Source organism: Brachyhypopomus gauderio, chromosome 5, assembly GCF_052324685.1.
Source record: "Brachyhypopomus gauderio isolate BG-103 chromosome 5, BGAUD_0.2, whole genome shotgun sequence".
Lineage (NCBI taxonomy): Eukaryota > Metazoa > Chordata > Actinopteri > Gymnotiformes > Hypopomidae > Brachyhypopomus > Brachyhypopomus gauderio.
In genome coordinates this window covers 29,148,561-29,172,630 of record NC_135215.1, presented here as the reverse complement: position 1 = coordinate 29,172,630, position 24,070 = coordinate 29,148,561, and the positions used below count along the sequence as shown (strand labels likewise).

The window sequence follows — 24,070 nt, the reverse complement described above, 5'->3', positions numbered from 1 at the left end:
CCTCCTCCAGTACAATTCCACACAAGGCTGCTCCTTGTCCTCATATCAAATCATGACCTATAAGATGGCTCCACCAAAACCTGTCAAACCCATACTCACACTGCAGTTTTGGGAAGTACGCTCAGAAGCCAATAGATCCTGCAGCTGCAAATCTTTAAGTCTAATGAAATTCTATATAAATACTTCACTAATCTTTATAAAGTCACTATTCTGAAAGGCCTTTGTGACTTCAGTGAATGGTTTTTATTTTGGTCAAAATTGTGTATTGCACGCTGTCTAGTGTGACGCATGGCGCAGACAGCAGCCATATGGTGGGTTTATGTTTAGTGTCACAGGAGCAGTTTGAATTAAATTTTTTCATGTATTTAATATGCATATATATTACACAAGCATGTGTTGGAGAAAACAATACTTTTGAATCTCTTGCTGTTGAGTTTAGGAGCAAACAATCTGTTCTAACGCTTGTCCTATATCACCCTTTTAGATACCACAATCCTAGATACCACCCAGAGTTCCTTGATGAATTTGTAACAAAAATAATGACCAAATGTGGTCAAATAATGAGTTCAACTACATTTTACTTACTGCTAATTTAAATATATACCTTGATATTGGATACAGTTTGAGATAGGAAATTGCTTGTGGACATAGTTGAAAAACTACAAGTCCCACAGTGTTAACTATGCTGAGGTCGTACATGGTGTTTTACTCTGAAAAGAAACTGATTCCATCTGAGGGTGCAGTGGATGAAACTTGAGAAAGAATACATTTGAAGAACACAGACTTAATGTCTGAAGTGAGAGAATGCGGACAGCAGGCACATATCAGACCAGTCAGACACATATCAGACAGTCTGACACATCTTGTGAGGTTTGACTTTAGAGGCCATAAATTAAGAGCAACTGTGAAGCAGTTGTCTGAAGTAGCTGAAAGAGCTTGTCAGTGGTTGTGGAATAGGAAAGCTCAGACTCGTTGGGGTAAAGCACCATAAAGGTGGAGTGGCTGAAGTTGTCATGTCATTGTGTGAAGTGGTAGATCCAGATTGAACCGGTGGCATGGAGCAGGCATTAACAGTCCTGGCCTTTTTGCTGGGGAAGCCAAGAAGGATCTGTTGTGGTGGAGAACGTGTGCTGATTTAACAGGTAAAATCCATGTGGATCTGGCAACACTGAATATTATATTGATAGTGCCAGTGGGGTTGGGTCTTCATGGATTTTATGCGTTGTGTTTGTTAGTGGCATAGTGCTTAAAAAGGTGCAGCTGGGTTTAAAAATGAACTTAGAGGGGGGTGAGACTAGGACACCAGACCTCCCTGTTAAGCCTTCTGGATGTGTAGTGGACTGTACTCAGTGAAACACAGATGAAGGGAGGTGTCTACCTGATGACCACTGAGAAGAGCTCGGGATGCTGTGGTTCCTGGAAAGAAGACAGCAATCAGGGCCCTATGTGAAGCTTCCATGGAGCTCTGAAGGTAAAGAATATTTTACATTTTATCCTGTGAATATGTACAAATGACAAGCCCACATATACTTCTGCTTGTGAAATTGTCATGTGCTTAAATTTCTTTGACCTCACACAACATGTAGTCAGTTCTACATATAAAAGTGACCATACTTTAGACAAGTAATAGACTAGTTATATCCCTGGGTGTAGAGAACATTGGTTACAAACCAATGTTACAGGTATTTCTCTAATATTTTTAGCTCAGTACTTCAGAATGAAAACAAGGAAAATGAAGTTGGACTATACTCACTCTCTACATTGAAATAAAAAGAAATTGCGAACTGAATTAAACACACAGATCATTATTGCTGGCCAGCTTACTTTTTAAGTCTTGAAAATCTCATATCTCATTAGGACTTTGACAAATTACATGAATTTGATGAATTCCTTGACAGTAAATCTCCTCCATTAGGAACATCATCACACAGATCAACAGATACCAGCCCCTCAGACCAGCTGCTTCAGAATACACCTGCTCTGTACAGTATTCTCATAAAATGACATTGAAACATTTTCAAAAGTGACTACCAGCAGTCCTCTAGACCCTGCTAACCTCAATAATTACAGACCAATCAATAATATTCTATTTTTAAGAAAGATTATTGAGAAAGTGGTCTCTCTTCAATTATATGTGACCCAAAGTTCATCACAGTACAGAAACTGCACTAGGTCTTGAATGATCTTAGGCTAAGTTATCCTGTGATGTTCCCCAGGGCTCAGTTTTGGGGCCAGTACTTTTTAATCTTTCTATGCTTCTATCAGCCACAGTAGTCAATAAATATACTATTCTGTTCCACCAGTATGCAGTTATACATATCACTAACCACCAGGTTCCACTGACATATCCTGGACATATCCTGACAAAGTCCTGGATGGTTCATAATCTCCTGCAATTCAATTATCCCAAATCAGAATTCATCATCATTGGGGATGGTCGTGAATGCACTGATGCAGTAAAGGCCCTAGACTATATAACCCTGTGTCACATTCTACTCTGACCTAAGATTTAGATACCATGTTAATTATGTCTCCAGAACAGTGTTCTATCATCTTTGTAACATAACTAACGTCAGAAATACCCTCACACCTACTGATAGTGAAAAACATCTGCATTCATGTATCATCACATCTGGACGACTGTAATGCACTGATTGCAGGACTCCCTAAGAATACTTTATCAAGCCTACAGAGGGTTCCAAATGCACTGGCAAAGTTGAGAGATCATACCTCAGCCTTCCTTAAAGAGCTGCATTGGAAACCTGTTTCATCTAGAATTGAAATTAGAATACTACAGCTTACTTTCACGTGTTTATGTCATGTCTGGCTTTATCTCCCCCCCCACCCCCACCTGTATGTCTTTTTCTCCTGTGCCCTTAGTTTTGCCCTTGTTTTGATTTCCACGCTTTTCCTTCAGTCTGTCACGCCTTCTCTCAGTTTTCTCCACCCTTTGTTATTCAAGTAAGCTGTTTCTAGTTCTGGTGGTCATTTAGTTTTAGTATATACACTATATCAATCAATTATCATTTATTTATGTAGCACCTTACACAACCAAAGTTGACCAAAGTGCTGTACACAATGGAATCAATAATAAATTAATATGATCGTAATAATTTAGTCTGTGTGCAGTTGGTAATGATACAATTTGCAATTAGATGTTGAAAGCCATTCTAAATAAGTATGTTTTAAGTTTGGCTTTAAATACTGGCAAATCTGTAATAGAACATAGAACAGTAGGCAAGGCATTCCACAATTTAGGACCTGCTACCCCGAAAGATCTATCACCCCACTGCTTACACCTAGACCATGGTACCTCCAGTAGATATTGTCAAAAGTATTCACTCACCCATCCAAATGATCAGAATTAGATGTCCCTGTCACTTCCATGGCCACGGTGTATAAAATTAAGCACCTAGGCATGCAGACTGTTTTTACAAACATTTGTGAAAGAATGGGTCGTTCTCAGGAGCTCAGTGAATTCCAGCCTGGAACTGTGATAGGATGCCACCTGTGCAACAAATCCATTCATGAAATTTCCTCACTCCTAAATATTCCACAGTCAACTGTCAGCTGTACTATAAGAAAATGGGAGTGTTTGGGAATGACAGCAACTCTGCCACGAAGTGGTAGACCATGTAAACTGACGGAGAAGGGTCTATGGATGTTGAAGTGCATATGGCAAAGAGATTGCCAACTTTCTGCAGACTCAGTCACTACAGACATCCAAACTTCATGTGGCTGACTGGACTGAGAGCCAGACCTTTTCGTCCAACATCAGTATGTGACCTCACAAATGCACTTCTGGAAGAATGGTCAAAAATCCCCATAAACACACTCCTAAACTTTGTGGATAGCCTTCACAGAGGAGTTGAAGCTGTTCTAGCTGCAAACGGTGGACCAATGTCATATTAAACCCTATGTGAGTCAAGGAAGGTGAGCGAATACTTTTGGCAATATAGTGTATCTCTCTAGTTTTCAGTGTTAGTCTGTGAGTCAATATTGTACCGTCAGACTTCCATGTTGGTTTGCTGAATCTTCTCTGTGTGAATTCTGTAGTTCTCTGTACATAGTTGTATGATCTTTTCTAAGTTTGTGTCCTTTATGCTCTAGGTCCAGAGTTTAGTCTGTCTAATCTGTGTAGTTGTAGCTTGTTTAATGTTTAGTCTTTACCTTGCTCACGTTGTCTGTTTATTATATTCTCCTAATATGTGTGTTTGTCTACATTCTAGCTTAGTAGCCCTGCCTTATATTCTATCCTGCTCTCTTAGCTCATTCTTTGTTACTTTCTCTGTGAGTGTGTCTCGCCGTCATCATGCCCTCCGTGTCGGCATGATTAATTTAAAAGAGGTTGATAATGTTGACAGTGTCCTTCCTGTACATAAACCATGCCCTCAATCACACTTTTGTCTGCCTCCTCAAAGCACGACGTTACAGTTTACATGGTTTTATCTATGTTTCAGCAGTACGATCACGAGTCATGCACTCTCAAGAGCCCTCAGGTTAGCTGACAAAACACACTGATGGTTCCCACCATCAGCCCCCAGGGTTCTGAGGCTGCTTTTTGCTGCAGTGGTCCCAAACTCTGTAATTCTCTGTAACATTTTCTGTTTTGTAATGCCTTTAAATGAAACCGTTCTTCTCCTGTACTCTCTACTCTCTGAAATTTCTTTGGTTTTATATGAAGTGGTACATTTACTGATTTAATGCGTGATTAAATGCGCAGTCTTAAATAATCTGTAAATAATTTATTTAATTATTAATCTCTTTAATGTCTAATTTTCTTCTGTAGTGAAGATAGTCTTGTACAAATAATGTTTATTATTAATATAATAAATGACAGATGCAGGTAGAATCAAATGTTGGACAATGTGGGCGATTCCATGAGAAGCACATAGTCTGACATGTAAAGGAAAAGAAACACACCACTTTATATACAGAAGAGAAGCACAGTGTCTTAGATCTGTGAAGGCAAAGAAACTTAGATATGTAAAGGGAACAAAATCTTGGTTACGTAATATAAACACAAACTTAGTTATGTAAAGGAAGAGAAATTATTATTTTTCAATGGTGATAGAATAAATGTTGCCTTTTATTCAGTCCATAGAGTATGTTGTACCCTTTTTGCCTCCATCATGATTGTCTTATTTCTTTTGCTTTGTAAAAGGTAAAAGATGCAACCAGATATAGTCTACATTCATATTTTATAACCCTGCACTTCTTTAGAAATGGGCATTTGGGAATTACACAGATTGAGTCAAAGTGTATATTTGTTTATTGCATGAAATCGGTTGACAGAAACCACCAGGGCATATGTTTATATTTATATCCTAACTGTGATCTGCGCCCTATTATTGTTTATTTAGAAGATGTTCGATTGATGGCAGCTTCTCTCTGAGGTCCTTCAGAAAGGACAGACTGTACAATCGTTCTTTAATTATTCATATTGTAAATCATTTACTCATATAATTACTACAGAATTAAGGCCAACATTCAAACTGCAACAAACCATTTTCTGCATTGTAGTAGTTTTACGTTCAGCATTTCAAAATGAACGTAGCACCTGCCATGCACATCTTTCCTCCACCTGTAACGGTGTTCATCTGGGAAAGGCACTAATTTCATATGAATTAGTTGTTATAAAGGAAGGAGAGATGTGTAAGTGCTTTAAGTGCTGTGGAAAGGCAGGTTTTTAACACCCAGAGCACATGACGTGCTGCAGTGACTCTCTCAGCACTGGGAGGGGGTGGGTTGGGACACTCTCTCTCCCCAAATAGACCAAGCATGTTTTTATATTCTCCAAACTGACTGATTCTGAGATGCCTGTTTTCTTGCTTTCCTTTAATTTACTCAGCTCTCATTGTTGGTATGGTTAAGATCATATCAATATTTGTCATACTGTTATTTCCATAGTCCTATTTCAAATTTCATAGACAAATGAATTGATAGTTCACAATATATTCCCTGCATATTAAATTAACATTAATGTCATTAGTGCAGAATGTTTTAGGAGATATTTGAAAACCCCTTAGAATTCACAGACTCACAGATCTTTGATGGGGTGAGAGAACATTTATCATGATTAATATTTTGTTCTATCCTAATATCCTGTGACAGGACCCTTTTACACTCTGACAGTGTTCTATATCGTGTCACACCTCTGTGACCTCCTGGGATGCGTCCAGCTTTGCAGAGCAGGATCCCAGTAAGCCACACACACACACACACACACACACACACACACACGTACCCCCCACACACATATACACAGATATATTAAAAGCTTATTAGAAAGGACATAGCCCTAAACATCAGACTATTACATTGTGAAGTACAGTTTCAAATGTACACATAATATTGCCTTAGAAAAAAATAATACACAATCTGTTTCCAACAGCTAAAGGAGATGGGGGGGTTACAGGGGCTTTAGCAAATCCTCTCCCGCTAGTGACCTACTGTGGTTCAAATAATGGTTCAAATAATGTGTCACCTGTGGTTCAAATAATGTGTCACCTGTGGTTCAAATAATGTGTCACCTGTGGTTCAAATAATGTGTCACCATATTTCCTCAATTGTATATATAATAACATATATTTCACATAGAGCAAAAGTTTAGAGGTAAAAAAATATTGAAAAATAGATGGAAATTGAATCCCAAATCAAATGAACTATAAGGACAGCCATAGGTCTGGTGTGTCTAACAACGCGACGCTGTCAATCATCCCAGAGCAGCCGCATGCTCCGCCTCCACGGGCTGCATCACGGCGCTGTGCGTTCAGAGCTGACGGAGGAACGGCTACCACAGGACGGAGGACGGAGGGGCGAGCGCTGAACGCCGGGCTGCGAGATCCCTGCAGCCCCACAGCACCATCTGCCGCTGTCAAGGCTACGGGAGTACAATAGAGAAGCAGCAAACAACACCAGTCAAAACACCGCCCCGTAGAGCCAGGCAATGTGATGAGCAACATCAGAAAAATAAGCACAAAAAAAGCAACCGAGCATATGAATCGATGACCAGAGACGGAGAGTGTTTTTAGGGGCGTGTTAATTAAGTCGGGAGGTCCGTGGAGGGTGGCGGGGTGTGCAGGCGCCGGACTGGAGGGTTATGAGGACACTGAGCTTGTGGCGTGTCAGCTGCTCACTGCTGCAGGAACAGGTTGAATAAGGCTGGAGCTCGAGGGGTGGAGGCTGAAGACCCCGTCTGGAGTTAGTGGTGCAGCCGGAGAGAGAGGGAGGGAGTGATGGAGGGGGAGAGAGAGACAGAGAGAGGGTTAGAGAGAGGGAGATGGGGAGAGAGACAGAGGGAGGAGAGGGTGAGAGAGCAGAGAGACACACAGACACAGTGGGACAAACACACATATGCATGCACACACACACACACACACACACACACACACATAGAGCTGAGACAGAAGCAGACAGTGGGACAGGCAGACAGACAAACAGACAGACAGATGATAGGTAGACAGACAGTGAGAGAGAGAGAGCGCGCGAGAGAGAGAGAGAGAGAGAATAGTTGTGTAGTGAGCAAGGAAGCCAGCTGAAGCAGAAGAGGGAGGGTTGAGATAGGGAGGGGAGGGTAAACGTGAGAGAAGGAGAGAGAGAGAGAGAGAGAGAGAGAGAGAGAGTAGAGCGGCGGAGGCAGTGTGAGAGAGCCCAGTGTGTTGCAGCTCCTTCCCTTGGCCAAACCTGTCAGAGAAAATGCACCCCAACTTTGCAGGAACCTGGAAGATGAGGAGCAGTGAGAATTTCGACGAACTTCTGAAAGCCCTGGGTAAGACTGCTCTTTCTCTATTCCTCCCTCTCGTGGAACCTTTCTCCCATTGAGCATGACATTCACATGAACTGAAAGCAGCCATCATAGTTCAAGACCTAATTTGCATCACATATTAATGGGTTGCCCTGGGAAAACAACAGGACAGAAGTCGATGCATTGTGCTCCATCACCACTCTGAGTGGGTCTGAGGCTCGGTGGTTTGGACTGCAGCCGCTGCAGGCGTGCTATTGTACAGTAGCGTAGAGAGGACTCGTTTTTGGCTGGGCTTCTCCAGAGAGTCTTCCCCTTCATGTGCATCACCCTCCACGCCCCTTTAATTCAACCGTGCAGACCCCACAGCGCAAGCCGCACAAACTAGGTCACTTACTTGCGTGAGTCTTCGACAACCGACTGACGGCGGGCCACGCTATTATGGCACGGTCCCACGACGTGCTCTACGACTTCCTACCGACGTGTGACTTCTACGCCACGCAGGTGCGACAGACCGTGTGCAAAACGACCCCTTGTGAAGCTAAAGTAGGTGAGACGATGATCAGGCAAAAGCTATCTCGTAGGAGGCTGAACTAAGACCTCGGCGGTCTGGAGTGCCAAGCACAGGGCCTGCTGTGGGTGTAGAGTTCATCCACAGCATCAGACAGGCCACAGCCCCTGACAGTTAGGACGCAGCAGAACTAACTTCATGCTGGACCCGTGGTATGGAAACAAGGAGAAGAGAGTCTCAGTCGTGGCCCTGTAGAAGCTCATGCCACGCTGGATTGAATTACTCACTGTGATCAAATCAGATCAGGATCGCAGCCAGTGTGTTTACATCCAGCAAGCTGGCGGGGAGACCAACTATTGTTCTAGTTTGTTCGTTTTGTGTGCAAACTAATGGGAGCTGGAGAAACGCCGGTGAACTTTCTCCACAGCGTTCTCATACCAGCGTGGCGGATCGTCGTGGACGAGATTAGGGCTGAGGCACAAATGAGAAGCAGTGAGGTGAGGGGTCACGCGCTGGAATAGCCTCATTCTCATCACTCCGTCCACAGAAATCACTCACAAAGCTAAATATCGCGGTGGGCAGGGTTTTTTCATGACCACGGTTATAAACTTCAGCGTCGCCATCGCTGTTGTGTGTAGTGTAAAATTCTGCAGGGGTCTGACCACTGATTCCCATATCTGTCATCAGCTCAATGGCCAGAGCTGTTCAGCTTACCGCGGCCATTCTCATGTCTTCTCTTCCAGTTTAATTAGCCTAAAGGACCAATGAACTGATACTGAGGCAGTAGATTTCGACAGAGGGCAGACACACAGTGGTCACACACTGGCAGACACACACTGGTCACACACTGGTCACACACTGGTCACACACTGGCAACAGGAAGAGAACCAACGCATGAAGGAGCTGCAGGTGCCGTAGGGCTGAACTCTGCGGGTTGAACGCAGGTCGAGGAATGCAGGTGTTCTGTTTAAAGCTTCGCTGCTTTCCTGGATTCATTTCTGCCACTTTTTAAATGAGCACCCTGCTGCAGCCTGGCTTTACGGAGATTGTGTTGCACTGTGAGGTGAACAAGTCAAACCGAGTGCTCTTGAAGTCTACAGTACCAGAATACCACAGAGTGCATCTCAGTCATCCTGTGTGCACACTGACTATGACTCTCAGTGACACTGACACCGAGTTCATGACTCTGTCTGGCATCAGCCATATTAAAACAAATTTTTCCTACTGAAGCCTGTTTATGCAGACTAAGAATTAAGTTCTATTACCCCTGTGGGTTAAGATAACTTTCAGCAATGTTGAATGAAAGCAGTTCATTTCTGTGAACGCCTGTCTGCTTCCACACCATCGGTACGCTCTCACACTCTTATATTACAACATTGTGTTTCCAACACTGCGAGGTGTCCATGTGTCACCAGAGAACGCTGCGGATGGCAGAAACAGAGGGGTGGAGAGCCCCAGGGGTGGGGCGGGGCCAGGTCGGGCGGGGACAGTCGTCTGGGAAGCAGAGCTTGTTGTGACGGCCCGTGCTGTGCTCTCCCAGGCGTGAACGCCATGCTGCGGAAGGTGGCGGGGGCAGCGGCCGCCAAGCCCCACGTGGAGATCCGCCAGGACGGGGAGCAGTTCTACATCAAGACCTCCACCTCTGTGCGCACCACAGAGATCAGCTTCCACATCGGGGAGGAGTTCGACGAGGAGACTGTGGACGGGAGGAAGTGTAAGGTAGGCCACATGGACATGGACGTGTGGAACAAGACGTGGGAGGTGGGGGTGGGGGGGGGGGGGAATACAGCAAAGCAGAATTACACCAGAAGCATGCAAATATGCACTGGAGGAGAAAAATACAGCCCCTTTTACTAATGTGGCCCCCTTTCCCAGTTATCACACTTGATGAAATCGCTGTTTGATCTCAAGGTTTACCCTTACCAACTGTAACATTGTTAAACAGATAATCTTTACTGATGACACATTAACTTAGAACAGACAATCCCTATCTCTGCGGAACAGGAAGAACAGAATGGTAAGAAGCACTGATAAATTAGACAATAATAGGTTTTGAAAAAGTATACTGGAGGACACTAGCACACCTTCTTCCGCGGGCTGCCTAAAATATTAACGTGACCGTTGTTAACTGAGATAAAGATCACTTCCAACGGGGAGGTGAAATTGAATCTGGTGTGAGAGAGCTAGATGAGATTTCTCTCTCACAGCTTGAGATCTTGGCGTGGCTCGACTGTTGAAACCTCCTCCTGTAATATTTATGTCAAGCGTCACCAGGGAGTCTTCTCCGCACACACCGAACATTCACAGGGCCAAGCGTGGAGCTGCTCTAATTCTAACACCTTTCCCATTAAATTGACAACGTGTAAGTTGCTAATGAGGAGGAGTCGAGAACAACCACATCTAGTCACGCAGGCCACTCTGTAACTAGGCAGTGAAGTATTTCAGGTGGTGAAATCTTACGTTCATCGCGTCTTGATGGACAGGACGTTAAACATCTGGATCTTCTATGAGTGCAGATCTCATTAAGTAGGGATCATTAGGTCCTGTCCAGGATACGGCAGGATTTACGAGCCTACATACAGATGCGCAAGTTTTAAAGACTACACAGATGTACAGCCAGACTTCAATTAAGTTAATGAGTTTACTTCCTGTCTTCAGATACTGGAGCCCAAGTAGAGTGCCCTAATCAGTGTTCTAATCTAGTATTAGTCATTTCATAAAAGCACATGGACAGTTAAGTCTTAGCAACACAAGGGACACAGCAACAATCTTTGAGGACTTTCTTTAGAGAAATGAACATCTACAAGTACAATTTTAGGAGCCCAATCTAGGCCAGTGTGGACTCAGCACTATGGATCAAGCTAGTGTGAACTCAATGTGAATTGAGTACTAGGAATCAGACCAATGTCAATTCGATACTACAGATTAGGCTAGTGTGAATTCAACAATATGGATCAGGCCTATGTGAATTCAACACTACACTACTGCCGCAGTGCCGTATGTGTTTGCCATCCTCACCAAGCAACTATCGCCTGCAGACGCAAACCTCACTCCAGCAGAGAACATTTGACTAATGTGATGCAGTTGTTCATGTCAGGGCAACTTTTTTTACCCAGTCTCAATAGAAGTTTGCCTTTAGAAGAGAAGGGAAAGCGTAGCTGTAATATTGTTTGTTTGTTTAGCTTCTGAGATGGAGTTAAGCTTTGATCTCATAAAAAAGCAGAATATGATTAACAAACAAAGGGAACACGATGCCACAGGAATGCTGAACTGTTAAAAGTTACGTAAGAAACAAAGTTTTTAAGTTTTATTTTTTATCCCACAATGTGTTCCAAAAAAGTTGCTCTAGTTTATAATATATACATATAGCTTATTATGTAACATGGACATCATCACATTTGATGTAAAAGGATTTAAGATTATCTTTCAAAGTATTATCAAATCCATCATCATTCATTGCATACAAAGCATAAACCCAAGATCCTTGTTCTTTTATGAAGAGCTGTGAAGGCACTTGCCAAAGCAGGGTTATATTTCACTGACATTTATGGGTTTTCATGAACATTTCCAAGTTTTTTTCTGAAGGAGAAGAATAGCTTCTAAAGATCTGGTATCTAATCATATGCAATCTTGTGGAAATGAGAGTCCAAGCTCTCATCTCTGAATTGGAATAAAGTAGATAAGATCATGGCACTTCTCTCTCCTTATCATGTAGCTTCTCACGGGAATCAGAGAAATGGCTGCTGAAAGACAGACAGAATAGAAACACACACCACCTGGAAAAGAGAAATGACTTCCCTTGGTTTTATGTTTTGTGGAAGTTGTTTTTAGAGCCTTTGTGTGCATCTATCTTTAGAGGCAAATATGTGTAATCGTCTTTGAAAGGAAAAAACAAATAGTGTAGAATGTAATTCATTTACATTTTCAGTGTTTGTCACATGCTGTTATGCGTTAAGCAGGATGACAGTATGTGCACATGCTGGGATTGGAACCCCATGACCTTAGCACTGCTAGCTCCTCGCACCATGTGCTCCTCCAGGTGCATTGCAGCAGACCCTCTCTGACCATCCCCGATCTAGTCAAAACAAACTGATCTGGTAATGGGTGTACCTAGAGTAGTGAGAGAGAGGATAGGTGGAGAGCTTCAAGCCCAGAAAGCAGGCTGAGATTGCAGGCACTGGGTTAAAGGAACTACTTGATCTAGGGATTCAGGGCTGGGAGGGGTGTAGTCTCCATTAGTGACAATAACAGAGACTCAGCTGAAGTTGCCTGTTTATGTTACAGAGGGGCAGTTATAATAATGACGCTGCCCGTATCTCTGGGTGTATATGTGTGTACACATGAATAGGAAGCTAATGACTCATTTTCATTAATGGCTGCTAAAAGCTGCTTTTGTCTCACTTTTGTCTCGGGATTCGGAGAGAGAACAAGCTGCAGACAGGCAGCTGTGTCTGGTGCTAATGTTGTCTCACAATGGCACAGTCATCCTGGCAAATGCACTGAATGTGAACGGTTCAAACACGGACGCTATGCCCATCTGCTGCCATTCTGAAGACGTCTGAGACCAAATTGAGCCATAGCTGGAGTATAACCACAGTTCACTTCCATACCATAAACTTTAAATAGAAGTTGATAGAGGTCTGTATGTCCAGTAGGGGCAGTTGATAGAGGTCTGTAAGTACAGTAGGGGCAGCTGTATTGGTCTGTAAGAACAGGTGGGGCAGTTGTAGTGGTCTGTAAGTACAGGTGGGGCAGTTGATAGAGGTCTGTAAGTACAGTTGGACTGATTGTAAGGGTTTGTAAGTACAGTAGTGGTAGCTGTAGTGGTCTGTAAGAACAGGTGCATGGGGCAGTTGATAGAGGTCTGTAAGTACAGTTGGACTGGTTGTAAGAGTCTGTCAGTACCGATAGGGCAATTGTAGTGGTCTGTAAGTACAGGTGGGGCAGTTGATAGAGGTCTGTAAGAACAGGTGGGGCAGTTGTAGTGGTCTAACAGGTGGGGCAGTTGTAGTGGTCTGTAATAACAGGTGGGGCAGTTGTAAGAGTCTGTCAGTACCGGTGGGGCAGTTGAAGTGGTCTGTAAGAACAGGTGGGGCAGTTGTAGTGGTATGTAAGAACAGATGGGGCAGTTATAAGAGTCTGTCGGTACCGGTGGGGCAGTTGTAGTGGTCTGTAAAAACAGGTGGGGCAGTTGTAGTGGTATGTAAGAACAGATGGGGCAGTTGTAAGAGTCTGTCGGTGCCGGTGGGGCAGTTGTAGTGGTCTGTAAAAACAGGTGGGGCAGTTGTAGTGGTATGTAAGAACAGATGGGGCAGTTGTAAGAGTCTGTCGGTACCGGTGGGGCAGTTGTAGTGGTCTGTAGGTACAGATGGGGCAGTTGAGAAAGCAGCTGCAGTTCTATTGTCTTTTCTATTAGCAGGCAGAGCATCCTGTCACCAAGGGGGGACTTTGACAAATGATGCCTTTTGCCTTGCTGGTTGCTATAGAGACACTCTTTAGAAATGTTCACCTGCAACAGTGTAGGCGGGAAAAACAATCTTCTATAACCAGTTTATGCATGTCAAAAAGTGTGCAGACCAAACACAGGAAACCATGGGATTGAGATACATTATGGCTGCTTAAATACAGAATATGGTACATGTGGGTTACCAGACTCAAGCGTATATCAGATAATCAAATAATCAAATAATTCAAATAGTTAAACAAATAATTGTACTCACTGATTAATGACTGCAGGACCTCTCAAAATCTTAAGAAGGTGAGAAGTCTGAGCTTATTCACTTTTTAAATAATTGTGGATTAGAACAGTTTGTATTGTCATTATACGGTAAAAAATGAGACATTTCCTTGCTTTACATGCACGACTACAGTAGCCTTTGGAAACAAAGCCAGCAGATGTTCCATTCAGTTAGCTCCTGATGTATTAGATGGGGATAGAAAAAAAGAGAGAGAGAGAGAGAGAGAGAAACATAGAGAGACACAGAGAGAGAAAGACAGACAGACAAAGAGAGAGAGAGAGAGAGAGAGAGAGAGAGAGAGATGCCTGAGAAAGTTTGCATGCTCCTCTTCAATGTTCACTCTGGTCTTGCATACTCCCTGATGTCTGCACCTTTGATATGGTGATCAATATCACAGACTCATACTGCATTCGTGTGATGTGTCCTCCTCTGGGTCTCACATCAAACGGCTGCTGGGGGAGAGTGTAAATCCAGGGTGACACTGTGCTCAAAGAGTTCAGAGAGAAGAGAAGCAGCATGAGTCATTGGAGTGCAATGAACAACTTTCACTGGCATTCGGAAGGGCCAAGACAAGATTCTCCACATGGACCTTTATTAGGGAGAGAGAGTGTGAAATAGAGGGACAGAGAAATAGATCTGTCTGTCTGTCTGCCTGAATGTCTGTCTGTCTGTCTGTCTGTTTGTTTATATTATATAATATGTACTGCAAACCTTAACTGAAATCTTCCTAATCTTTTTGTGAATAGCTCAACAGCTTTGGGCTTTCACTCCACTTTGTTTCCACAGCTTGAAACAGTTGCCTGCACTGCTGATTATTTTATAGAGCACAAATCCAGAAGACAGATGATTTACCATTGAGTGGATCTGGGGGGCTTGCTACAGGGCCTGGGAAAATCATAGCACATGAAGCCCAGTGGGGTGTCGCTGACAGAGGTCCATTTGGACAGGATTTAGGATAGGACTGCATAAGTGATTTAAGTGATTTCAGCTTACTTCTCAAGATGCCTCAGTTCAGATAGAGAGGTTCTGGTGAGTCCAAGGTTTACCAAAACCTCTATCAAAATAGAAGTCTTTTTTCCATGTGAACCTTTCAACCAAAAATATGTATTCATTTTCAGTAAATTGTATTTACAGTGCATTGTAAACATACCTCAAAGCATTTTACTAGGCATTAGTGTGTTCTGTTTGCATTACTTTAGCAATGTTGCAAAGACATTGTGCATATAATTAGTCTGACAGCATCTAACAGGAAATCATAGACAAAATGTGAACATGATCTGTCATCTGATGCTTTATCACTACAGCTCTCTGATGTTTACAACCACAGACACCTCATCCATCACAGTCTGTGTTGCATTTCTGAATGTCTGAATGTCCATCTCCGCATCAACAGATGAGCTACTGGAGCTCATCCATGTTTATTACTCTCTGTGTGATGATGTCTCCACATGATACTCATGTTTATTACTCTCTGTGTGATGATGTCTCCACATGGTCCTCATGTTTATTACTCTCTGTGTGATGATGTCGCCACATGGTCATGTTTATTACTCTCTGTGTGATGGTGTCTCCACATGGTCCTCATGTTTATTACTCTCTGTGTGATGACGTCTCCACATGGTCCTCATGTTTATTACTCTCTGTGTGATGACGTCTGCACATGGTCCTCATGTTTATTACTCTCTGTGTGATGATGTCTCTACATGGTCCTCATGTTTATTACACTCTGCGTGATGATGTCTCCACATGGTCCTCATGTTTATTACTCTCTGTGTGATGATGTCTTCACATGGTCCTCATGTTTATTACTCTCTGTGTGATGATGTCTCTACATGGTCCTCATGTTTATTACTCTCTGCGTGATGATGTCTCCACATGGTCCTCATGTTTATTACTCTCTGTGTGATGATGTCTCCACATGGTCCTCATGTTTATTACTCTCTGTGTGATGATGCCTCCACATTGTCCTCCTCTTTGCAGAGTCTGGCCACATGGGAAACAGAGAATAAGATCTACTGCAAGCAGACGCTGGTGGACGGTGATGGGCCAAAGACATACTGGTCTAGGGAGCTGCGGGGGGAGGAACTCATACTGGTGAGAGCACACACGGGACTAGGACAGGCTGAACATGGCTAACCCTAAGCTGGAGTGGCAAATTCATGGAGAAATCCCTCAATGATTATTCATGGTCTGGTTTATCATTCATAATGCTCAGTAATCTGCATATACTCATTTACTGCTGCAGAGAGAGAGAGACAGTGAGAACTTTCAGCCTTGGCCAAAGTCACCTCAACTCAGTTTGCTCAAGGAGTTTTTTTATGATATCAAATATTCTCAATATGTTTTGCAAGCAGGTGATTGTCATTATGACACTCTGTAACTATCTAGAAGCAGGAGGATTAACTCAGTGGCCCCAGTCGGAGAGCAGCATTGAGTCAGGACCAGAGCGCTCACTGAGCCCCCAGAAGTAGGCAGAGGGACAGAGTGTTTACAGCAGCGCCACCCATTCACCCCCCAGGGCCACAAGACTTGGGGCTGCAACTCCTCACCAACCTTTCATCAACCTCCAGCAGGCCCTAGAAATAAACAATCCTCCCTGTCCAGCCACAGGCCAAAGACAACACTGGGAAGCCCAGATGGAGCAGCAGTTAAACCCAACGCCTTAACAGTATTCACTGAGTTACAGGCATGTCTACAGAATTGTATGTTTCTTAAACAAAGGGAAAAATCTATTCTTATCTCTAGCCCAATTAACTCAAATGCATTATGTGATCTAAGAGCATTTATTCTGAACAGGAAGATTTTAATGTAGTATGTAAGGTCTGAGGACTTTAAGGACTTCTCTGGTGGGAATATGCACTCATGCACTCTTTACTTTGACCATGCGTAAGACTACAGAGGATGACTGGGTTCGCCATTCCATATTCAGTGATCTCTCTCCTTCCATTCACTAACTCTCAGCACTCTACACATACACCCGGTGAGCCACGCCCCCCTAATGTTACCAGGTAACCAGCCCATCGAGTCGGACCTTCTTTATGAGCCTGTGTGGGTGACATTAATATATAAAGATGTCTGACGCGTTCCAAAAAACGCCTGCCAAGTCCAACTCGACAGCTCTGACTTTTGAATTAATATTTCATGCTTTGCAGGGTGAAGCGTGAAGGACACTATATTTTAGCACATAATGTTTCTCCTTGACTCAGTAATGCAACTTCTTTCAGTTCTAACAAACAATCCTTACATTGTGCAGCTGTAAGCAATTTAGCTGACACTAAAACTAAAAGAAGTGTACTTAGGTGTGAGCATTCTATATGAACATCACTAGGAATTTATTTTATGACTGTGAATCAAGAAAGAGCATTATGGATGGTCTGGTAATAAAAGAGGCACATGAGAGAAATAGCAACAAAGAGGGCGAGCCCACAAGAGGGAGGGTGTGTGTGAGAGACGGGGGAGGAGGTGGGGTGGGTAAGAGAGAGTGAGGGAGAGAGAGAAAGTGAAGAATACAGCGTTGAAGGAACCCTCTGACCCTTTGGTGCAGCACAGCTGAGCTCTGTGTGCTCACACATGTACATGCACATCAACACACACACACACACACACACACACACACACACCTACATGCACACACACACACACACACACACACACACACACACAAACACAAGCAACATACACACACCTACATGCACACACACACACACACGCACTCCCCTCCCCACACACACATACATGCACATCAACACACACACACACACACACACAAGCAACATACACACACCTACATGCACACACACACACACACATACTCACACGCACATCAACACACACACGTACACACACACACACACGCACGCACGCACGCACACACACACACACACACACACACACTGTTCCACACACTGTTTATCCTTTCCTCAAGCTACCCTCCTTACACAACTCATATCCTACAACTCAGATTGGCTAATGAGACAGGCAAAATGACAGCTAACCTCATCAGACATAAATAATCCCAGCCAGGTCTTTAAATAAACAGGTATATCTCATTTCTGCAGAAAAAATGCCAACTTGCATAGGACGTTGATAATTAAATAAATATATATATTATCATATTTCAAGTCCCTGTCTCACCACCCAGGCATTTGTAGTGGACATAAACCTGTTATCTTGGAACCATACAGAGTTATATGGCAGAAAATACATGAATTCCCACTCATAATTCCCACTCTAAAAAATTTTTAATTATGGCCCAGCTCGTGAGCTGACAATAGTTGTGTTAGCCTCAAACCCAAAGAGCATTGTGGAATGCCGTGAGAGTCCAACACAAATGTGAGCTTGACCCTGATCATCTGAGCACTCCTCCCTCGTTCTGGGCGCATGGGAAGACCACACAGCACAGCTATAAATCGCAAAGAAAGGATGATGGAGAAAAGCAATCAAGTATCGTCTCCAACGTTTCATAATGAATCTAGGGCACGTTTCCACGAGACAGCCGTTATTCATTACATTTAGCTCACGTATGACAGACAATTAACTCTTATCTCTGTGTCTGATCCTTTTTTAAACTGCATGGTAGACTAGGTGCTCTAGGCTGTAGTCTCACAGGAGCTCTGGGTGTTACAGTCTGTACATTTACTGCATTGGCGTCAGGTGATTATTTTGAGCACATTTGTTGATGTCTGAACTGGCGCTCGATTAAACGGGACACATTTCACAGTAATGAGGAATAATGATTTTATAAAACGTAATAAACATGGCTTATGTCATATTTAAGTTCAAAAGCGCAGCCTGAAATCGGGAACCAAATGTAATTTGTTTTGATTCTCCATCTCCTTCAGACGTTTGGTGCGGATGACGTGGTGTGCACGCGGATCTACGTAAGGGAATGACGCTCCTCGAACCGGATACGGCGTCACCAGTCCGTCACAAAGCACCGAGACGCCCACGTGCGCCGAACACCCCATCTAAAACCCAGCGAGTCCGTCGATGTTTCTGCCGTCAGTGTGACGTGTGCGACAACACGCACTTTAAGTACAGTATCATTCACCAGGACATTTGTGCACACGCACTTCTAACTCTGGTTATAAACCTCTATCTAGACACGTATAGTCTGTCCATTCTTTGACTTTAAACACGTATTTTATTGGTATTGCGTAAAAAAATAATAAAATTACAGAAAAAGTCACAACTGTGTACAGTTTGTTTTTTGCTAATGAAACCTTCTTTTTTCGTGTTAGCAGTCTTTTTTTTTTTTAAAAAAAAAGGTCTATCAGAGCCCAGATTCTGTTGTTTAGCCCCAGTCCCTGCGGGTCCCAGACGGTCCTCCACGCGCCGGGATTAGAGCGCGCGGGGTGCGCGCGGGGAGCGCGAGATAAGCAGACAGGGACGGTGGCGTCTTCGCTCTGTGGACGACACTAAAACCGGCGCGAATGCGATTACGATGAGAGTGTTCGTCACGGTCGGCGAAACTCATTATCAGCGTTTTCTTTTTGCAGACCGCTCATTCGTTTGCTTTATAAACATTTTCAACCGGGGCGAATTCCACGCGAAACAAAACAGAAATTCAGAGAAGGGACTCGAGGAGTCGGAGAGTTCAAGACAAGAACTTGAGGTTCGGGAAAGGAACTGCGCAGTACCAAACATACTGATGGCCTGTGGTCGAAATCTTGACCTTGAGGTTCCGCCACAGTATGTGTCTGGACTTGTCAGAGAAGGCGAGCCAGGCTCAAAGTGTTTTAGAAACATCAAAGAAATCTAATTCATATGTGCGCGTGAAACAGCCTCCCATGTTGATGCTTACATTCTTAGACACCCGGTTTCGGGTGAGACACCCGGTTACCAGGCGTGTTCCTGGAACATCATGAAGCGCTGAAGCAGAACGTGATCGCAACTGTGGGAGTTTGTAGCGATGTGTGAGAGGGATTAAAGCAGCCGAGAGCGCAACGTCTCCGCTCTGAGCCGCAACACACGAAGAGGGTGTGATGTCTGTGTTTCCCCCTCCCAGCACAACACACTCGGAGCCCACAGGGAAACCAGTGGAGCCCGAACATCCCCGACAAAAGCCAAGAAATCCCACAAGCATCCTCCAAGCAACAACCGCGCCTGCTCTGACCTCACTGCTCCTCTCCGCAGCTCCCCTGCCTGTCGCTGCTGGGTTTGTCGGGCGGGAGGAGGAGGGAGGATAAACGACATCTATGCTGAAACTGTGGTTAGGGTGTGGGGGAGCCTGGTTTGGGCCGTGCCACACAAGCACTTCCACACACAGGCTAACTACTGGGCAAGAGCCTCCCAGAGAACGTTACCACGCATTATCAAGTCATGTGTGGAGAAGAGAATAATTTATTGTCTCCCTGCTTGAACTGACAGGGGTGTGACATTTTGGCATTCCTTTCCAACAAATCTTAAATTTTTGCATCCCAATGAAGTCATATCCCCTTTAAATAGTTCCATAGAAAAGGTTTCAGACAGGGTCCAAGACAGCATGAATCTATTCAATGCTTTATAGAAGATGAATATTTAGGTTTCTGTTATTTTAACATGCAGAACAGAAACTGCAGGTCGTATGAATTTGCATGTCCCCGCTTTCAGCTTCATACCGTGTTAGTAGAAATCCTGGACACGTTTCACAGTTTAATTAATTCTCCAGCATGGACAAACGAAGAGCGTGTATCTACTAGGAAGGTGCATTCCTCCTCAGAGTTCTCAACAGCTCTCCATTGTGCATTTGACCGCAATTAGAAACGCACTGCTCCTCATGCGCCATCGTGTGAGCTGTCCATAAAGCCATTTGAACCACACTGCTGTCACCGGCCACAGCGTTAAATGCGGGGGGGGGGGGGGAAACCACGTCCTCCCTCCGCTCGGCTGCCAGGGGCCTGAGAGCCGGGGCCCCTCCCCAGCCGGGGGCTTTCAGCAGCGACCTCCTCGAGTCCTGAGTGCCTCCCGTCCGTTCCCATCAGCTGGAGGCACCGTCTCCGTGCTTTCTCACCTCGTGCGAATGCACGCACGCACCCACACACGCACCCACTCGCCCCTCCCCAGCAGTTCAACCCCACCCCGCCTGTCCTTGCGAACACTCTCTCACACACTCCAACTGATGCTCTGGTGAATAAAGCCATTGTCGTGGCCCGTTGGTGCACAGCGGGAGGGGAGGACTGGAACAGTGGGCCCACTGTGAGCAGCTCTGGGTGCTCTGCGCGGACTCTATAGGTACCGAGGGCCTCTCGGGGGCACCCTGAGGCTCCTGACAGCCAAATGATGGGACGAACAGAGGGGGTGGGAGGCGGAGCCAGGTCAGGAGGCGGAGTCAGGGTGGGAGGCGGAGTCAGCACCTCAGGGCCTGGGAGAGGATAGGAGAGAGGCCAAACACCCGAGCCAGAGGCACCCTGAAGCAGCTCTCGCACCGAACGGTCAACTGGCCTAACCGGGACGTCGTCCAGCTGCTCGGATTTTCACCCTCAGGCTGAGGACGTACGGAAGTTTCCGAAGGCTTTGCATTCAAGAATCACTTTAAACATGCATGACAGCTGAAAGCTTTAAAGAAAGCGAAAGGTTGAGGTCTAAAGCAGTCAGTGTCAGCTGGATCTGGCCTGCCACTGGTTCCTGGCAGTAAACAGGGGCGGTCTGAGAGGGGACCACAGAGAAATGGCAGTAGGTTGGCACATTCAGGCAGTGTTTTCACAACACAAGTACAGAAAACTTGTCATCAATGAAATGGAGCATTTTAGTAACAATTATTTCCACTTATGGAGCATTCATTAATTCTCTGCTCTTTTAAATGCTAAAAAGCCACTTGGCACCAATCCGCCCCCAGTAGTATTACAAGTACTGTTAACAGAATGGAAAATCAAATTGTTCTTACTAAAGGCGAAAAAGTTCATCTTGCCCATTTTTACTGAAGAGTCTTGTGGTTCAGTTCAAAGGATGTGTAATTAATATGCGGAATGGAAAAGTATTTGAATCTGCTAAAACAAATTATGTAATTATTATATGCATTATATGTAATTATATGTAATTAGTTACATTCTAGAGCTGGTCTCTGAATCACAGTCTGGTGCCTTGCCGATGTCAACAAGCCTCAGATCCCCCTAATGGCTGCCTGGCTGAGAGGTGAGAGAGCGCGTCCTCTGCTGCCCTCCGTGGCGTGGGACTTCACGCCAAGCTGCTGGGATTAGCGCATGCTGATTACATGGGCTGGAGCTCGCGAGCACAAGCGCAGAAGATCCCCCGTGCAGGCGTGAGCCGTTCTCCTGCAGAATCTCACCTCTCCAGAGCAGCGACGGGCCCTTATCCGTGGGCTTCCCTGCCAGAGATGCCCACCTGTCAGCCCGCCTGCTCCTCACACCTGGCCCCGGCCCAGTCTGGGTCAGAGCCACCTCTCACCTGTCCAAAGACATCCTGTCTGCCCAAACCTCCCCGAATACAACAGACACAACTCACGATAGGGAGTAGGAATTAGTAGGAAGCTATTAATTCACAAGCAAAGCAGATGCGACTAATACAGTCTGCTACATGACAAAGAAATTCTTTTTTCATCCACAATAGTACAAAAGAAATTTCGCTAAGACAATGACTTTGGACAGATGGTTAGTTCTCATGCAGAATGAGGCCACTGATGAAGCTTCCATATTCCGTAGCCAGGAGAGCAACTATTCAAAATCACCTACAAATCACTCTTGGTCTGTATTTCCTTATTGTCATTTTAATGTGCAGTGCATTTCTCATTGCCTCGAGGAACAGAGAGCGATGTCTTTAGAGGAAGTTGTCCCTGACTGTGTTAATGTATGCATCACATCTAGTCTAAAGACACGTATAAAGGCCAGACCTCTACACGGAAGCTTCCAGTTTCATAACCACGTAATTGCATCAGTATGGTGACATGCTCCACATGGAATGAGATGACCTAGATATCCCTGTCAGGATGGCAGGGCATGACCACACCCCCCACTGTCACAAGACCACACCCACTGCTATAGGACCACACCCACTGCTAGACACACTGCGTGCCAAGTGCCTTTTGGAAGAAAGCAGGAGACATAAAGATGGATAGACAATCAAGAAGTGGGCACAGGGTGTTGGTGTCCTATCCTCACACACCCCATGCCTGGGGCTCATGCTTATATCTCATAATGATTTAGACAAGTTTAGCACAAAAGAAATTCAGCCAAGACATCGACTTGGGGCAGATGGTCATAGCCCTCATGCAAACTGCTACACAGACCACTGATGAAGCCTCCATATACCTTAGCCAAGACAGCTACCGTTTGCTGGTTCAAATGACAAATACATTTTACACACACAGACACACACACATACATATATATATATAAGAGTGAGAGCGATTCAAAATTGTAATGAAGTACACAAAGTTTCCAGACAAGCAGGACGTTTCGGACAACAGATGTCCTTTATCGACTGAAGCACTCTGTGTGAAACGTCCTGATTCTCAGGAAACTTTGTGTTCTTAACCAAAAATTTGAATATACCTTTATCTCTTACACTGCAGTCTCACCTGAACTGAAACAGAAACTTCACGCTCTCTCTCACATTATATATATATATATATATAAATTCTAAATGTCCTTCTTCAGAATGTCCTAGATCTCTGGATCTAAACCTTTTGCTCTTCAGTACAATTCTGTAAATCTCTCCCTCTCTCTGACATTTATTTATCTGAAAATATATTAAAAAGGGAGAAACAATTCTGATATATTTTTTTTCTTCAGAGAGAGGAAGGGATTTATGTATATTTGTATGCACACATATAAATCTCGAAATACCAAAGATTCCAGAGAGCAAATGAATGATTTTTGGAGTATAATAGGAAACCATTGAAACCACAGGTCTCAAGCTCCCTCTTTTGGCCAAAAAGAGGTACCTGCTCAGGCAGCATATGGCCCTACAAAGACGTCCCTAAACCCTGGTGCAGGGCTGCAAACCCAAACAGTATTAACCCAGCAGTAAACTAAAACACTTCAGCCTGATGCTGTACCCATCCCTAAACCATGGCCCCTCTGCAGCTATAACATCCAGAAAAAGATTTTCTCAGGATTTTGCCTCTGTCAAAATCCTTGC

The 24,070-nt window shown here is 44.3% G+C and overlaps 1 protein-coding gene across 1 annotated transcript; it reads left to right on the top strand.

Annotated features, from left to right (window-relative positions):
* The first annotated feature begins 7,655 nt into the window (after nt 1-7,655).
* crabp1a (cellular retinoic acid binding protein 1a) lies at nt 7,656-19,178 on the top strand. The gene is made up of 4 exons (XM_077006926.1): nt 7,656-7,771; nt 9,796-9,974; nt 15,974-16,087; nt 18,835-19,178. The coding sequence occupies exons 1-4, from the start codon at nt 7,699-7,701 to the stop codon at nt 18,883-18,885; spliced, it is 417 nt and encodes a 138-aa protein (XP_076863041.1). The 5' UTR covers nt 7,656-7,698; the 3' UTR covers nt 18,886-19,178.
* The last annotated feature ends 4,892 nt before the right edge of the window (nt 19,179-24,070 follow it).

Bases quoted from the DNA above. Each gene is read 5' to 3' on its own strand.
- crabp1a (XM_077006926.1), top strand. From the start codon at position 7,699: ATGCACCCCAACTTTGCAGGAACCTGGAAGATGAGGAGCAGTGAGAAT. The intron at 7,772-9,795 runs GTAAGACTGCTC...GTGCTCTCCCAG, and splicing joins CGAACTTCTGAAAGCCCTGG to GCGTGAACGCCATGCTGCGG. The intron at 9,975-15,973 runs GTAGGCCACATG...TCCTCTTTGCAG, and splicing joins TGGACGGGAGGAAGTGTAAG to AGTCTGGCCACATGGGAAAC.